Here is a 2,962-nt window from a genome sequence, read left to right as displayed (position 1 = left end):
CCCGAAGTACCAAAATCCAGGTGCTGGCACTGTGCTGGGAGATGCTACCATGGGCAGGGTGCTGGGATGCACAGTGGGTACATGGCTGGACCTGTCCGTGCAGGTGGGCTGGGGTGGAAGGACGGCAGTGGAGAACTCGCTGTCCATATCCTCTTCCCCTTTTCCCCATCCCCATCCAATCCCTGCTCCCACTGCCTGGTTGTCCTCTCCACATTCTCTCTACATTCACTAACTGTCCTCCCGCATGTTCAGGGCTCCACTGACCCTCACAAAGAGACTCAATGTAATTACCTAAGCCCCCTGTTCCTCTTGTTCTTCCCAGCACTTCCAGGGCCCCATCAGCTGATGAGGAAATCTGGGGCTCCCTGTCACCCCCTTGGCACCAACAGGACCAGAGCAGCATCCCGCTGCCATGCTGCCTTCCCAGTGCACTGTCCCCATGGCCACCATTCCCTGCTGATGTTATCGACCCATGTGGCAGGTAGCTCATGCATGAAGTCAAACAGGACAAAATCCCGTGTATAAAAGTGGGGTTAACCCATACTGCCTGTCCCCCAGGACATCGGTGACTTTCAGACGTGGGCACTTGTGTCAGCACACACACACAGACACAGGAGTGCATGTGCAGTGTCATTCATGTTGCTGCTCAGCTCTGCCCTCACACTGTGCTGGACCATGTGCCCAAACCCGAGCCCACCTCCAACACTTGCCTGGCCACACTCTTCCTCCTCACCTCCCTGAGCTCTCTGCACATTATTCGATGATGCTTTGGGGCTCTCCTGTCATGCTGGGGTCACTGCAAGCCCCTCGCAGCCATCCCTGCCCCTTCCTCCCCCAGTCTTTCCCCTTCTGTTATGGGATGTCTGTCACATGTGGACGAGCAACCACTGTCCCCATGGTACTGGCACCTCTGCTGTCACTCCATGCTGGGACCCCCTGGGTGGGGGCATGTACAGGGATGTGAAGCACAGCCAGTAGTTACTTGTGAGTTTGTATTTATTCTTCACTTCTGCTGGGAAAAGCAGGCAGTGCTTGATGGAGCAGGGAGGTGGATGGTGCCGATTTGCAGCAGGAGATGGGGCATCCTGCGGAGAGCAGGATCCCACCAGTGACAGGGGGATTGGAACCAGATGATCTTAAGGTCTTTTCTAACCCTAACTACTCTATGATTCTGTGATTCTATAACCCTCTCGCTCTCTGAGGCTCTTCCTCTCTATAAACCAAACTATGCTGCTGAGTCCATGGAAAAGAGCAGAGAAGACGCAGAATTAGCAGGCATCCCTGCAGCTGTCTGAAGGCAGGAATTTAATCTAAAGAGTCATTTTATCCGGGGATGAGCTTCACATGGCCTGAGGCAGAGCTGTAATGGCAACGGGCAGAGGCATGTGAAGGTGAGGTGGGGATCTGGGGTGCCCAGCCAGCCCTTCCCACCAGGCAGAGCACCTCCAGTGGGTTGGCATCACGGGGATGAGACCCACCATGGACCAGTGGAGCTTGTCCCACTGCTGTGACTAGCTCATGGTGGATGTGGAGGTGTTCATGGTGTCAACTTTTCACCTGCCTCCCACCACCTACATGGAGGCTAAACAGAGTAACCATGGCCAGCAAGTGCCTGCTGCCAGCACTGGCACAGGCTGTCCTGGCCCAGGACCCCCCAGCATTCATCCCACACTTGCCTTCTATACCCAGGACTGCCCTGAGCCTCCTGTAAATGCTCCTGCACGAGGAAGGTGGCCCTGCAGCTCTGGCTCAGTTCAGCCAAAGATACTATATGGGATGAATCCTACTTTCATTGGACTTTATTCATAGACCACACTGCAGTGAGCCCAGACCTGTCTCTGCTAATCACTGCTGGCACCTCATCAGTGCCATTGTGGAGAGAGAATGGATGTGGCCGAGGACCAAACCCCCCAGGCTCCCAGTCCTGGCCCCAGCCCATGCACTAGGCTGGGTAAAAGCGCTGCAGAAGCTCCTTCTTGTTGACTTTTCCCATCTGGTTGCGCGGGATCTCCTCCACCACGATCAGCTCAGTTGGGATGGTATACGGTGCCATGATCTCCCTGCAATGCACAAGTGCAGTCTGTAACTGAGGACAGCACTTCCAGCCCATACCAAGCCCTCACAAAGGCTGCTGGATGTGTGGAGGATTTGCGCTGGGACCCTGTGTTGTGCAGTCTGCCATGGTGTACACCGAGCTGCCCCAGTCACAGCTGGACCTCGCTAGTGGTGGACTCAGCAGTCCTGGGGTAAATGTTGGACTTGATGATCTTGAAGGTCTTTTCCAACCTAGTTTATTCTATGATTGCTGTGTTTTGGGCTGGCAGTGGGCCCTGTTACTGGTACCCAGCTCTGCCTGCTGCATTCAGCCCCACTGGTAAAGGACGGCATGGGTAATCATTGTGCGCACCATATTTTCCACCCAGATGGATGCTGGACCCCATGTGTTGCTGGTGTCAATCCCTGAGGACCAAGACTGCAGGAGGGTCACCTCCCCAGGTACATGTGCTAGTGACTTGCCAAGACCTTTTGGGGGGGTCTTCCTGCATTGGGAAGGAGTCTGAGCACTAAGCATTGTCCCTGTGCCCTTTGCAGAACACGGAGGGGGGCTCTCCTGCCTTCTGCTGCCTGTGTGTCACCAACCTGGGGCTGTGCCCAGCTCCGGCAGCATCCTGGCACTGGTTCTAATGCGAGATGCCAAGTCTGCTGAGCCCTTCAACCATCGCCCAGCCCTCCTCCCCCTGCCACCAGCACCCCCTGCCATATGGATGCCTCTAACTCAGGATGGCGCCTGTCGCCGGGAAGCACGATTGGAGGCAAAAGCTGCAAAATGAATCACTCTGAAGAGGGACATGTGTCTCCTGCCAGGGAGTGCGAGAAAAGGGGCCAAGCGAATGTTAAGTGACATAAAAAATAAAGGGGAGAGACAGGGCGAGAGAGAGAGGCAGGAGTGGGGAGCCGGAGC

General features: G+C 55.6%; 1 protein-coding gene across 1 annotated transcript in view; it reads right to left on the bottom strand.

The window, feature by feature from the left end:
• Positions 1–1,942: 1,942 nt before the first annotated feature.
• Positions 1,943–2,962, bottom strand: part of ACSF3 (acyl-CoA synthetase family member 3) — a 59,646-nt gene continuing 58,626 nt past the window's right edge. Inside the window, exon 9 of the mRNA XM_010011970.1 lies at positions 1,943–2,060. Coding sequence (XP_010010272.1) covers positions 1,943–2,060 — 118 coding nt within the window. The remainder of the gene's footprint in view (positions 2,061–2,962) is intronic.

This window comes from Nestor notabilis, unplaced genomic scaffold (genome assembly GCF_000696875.1).
Source record: "Nestor notabilis isolate BGI_N333 unplaced genomic scaffold, ASM69687v1 scaffold4023, whole genome shotgun sequence".
NCBI classification, from domain to species: domain Eukaryota; kingdom Metazoa; phylum Chordata; class Aves; order Psittaciformes; family Psittacidae; genus Nestor; species Nestor notabilis.
The sequence above is the reverse complement of the archived record's forward strand: the minus strand, read 5'-3'. Positions and strand labels throughout refer to the sequence as shown.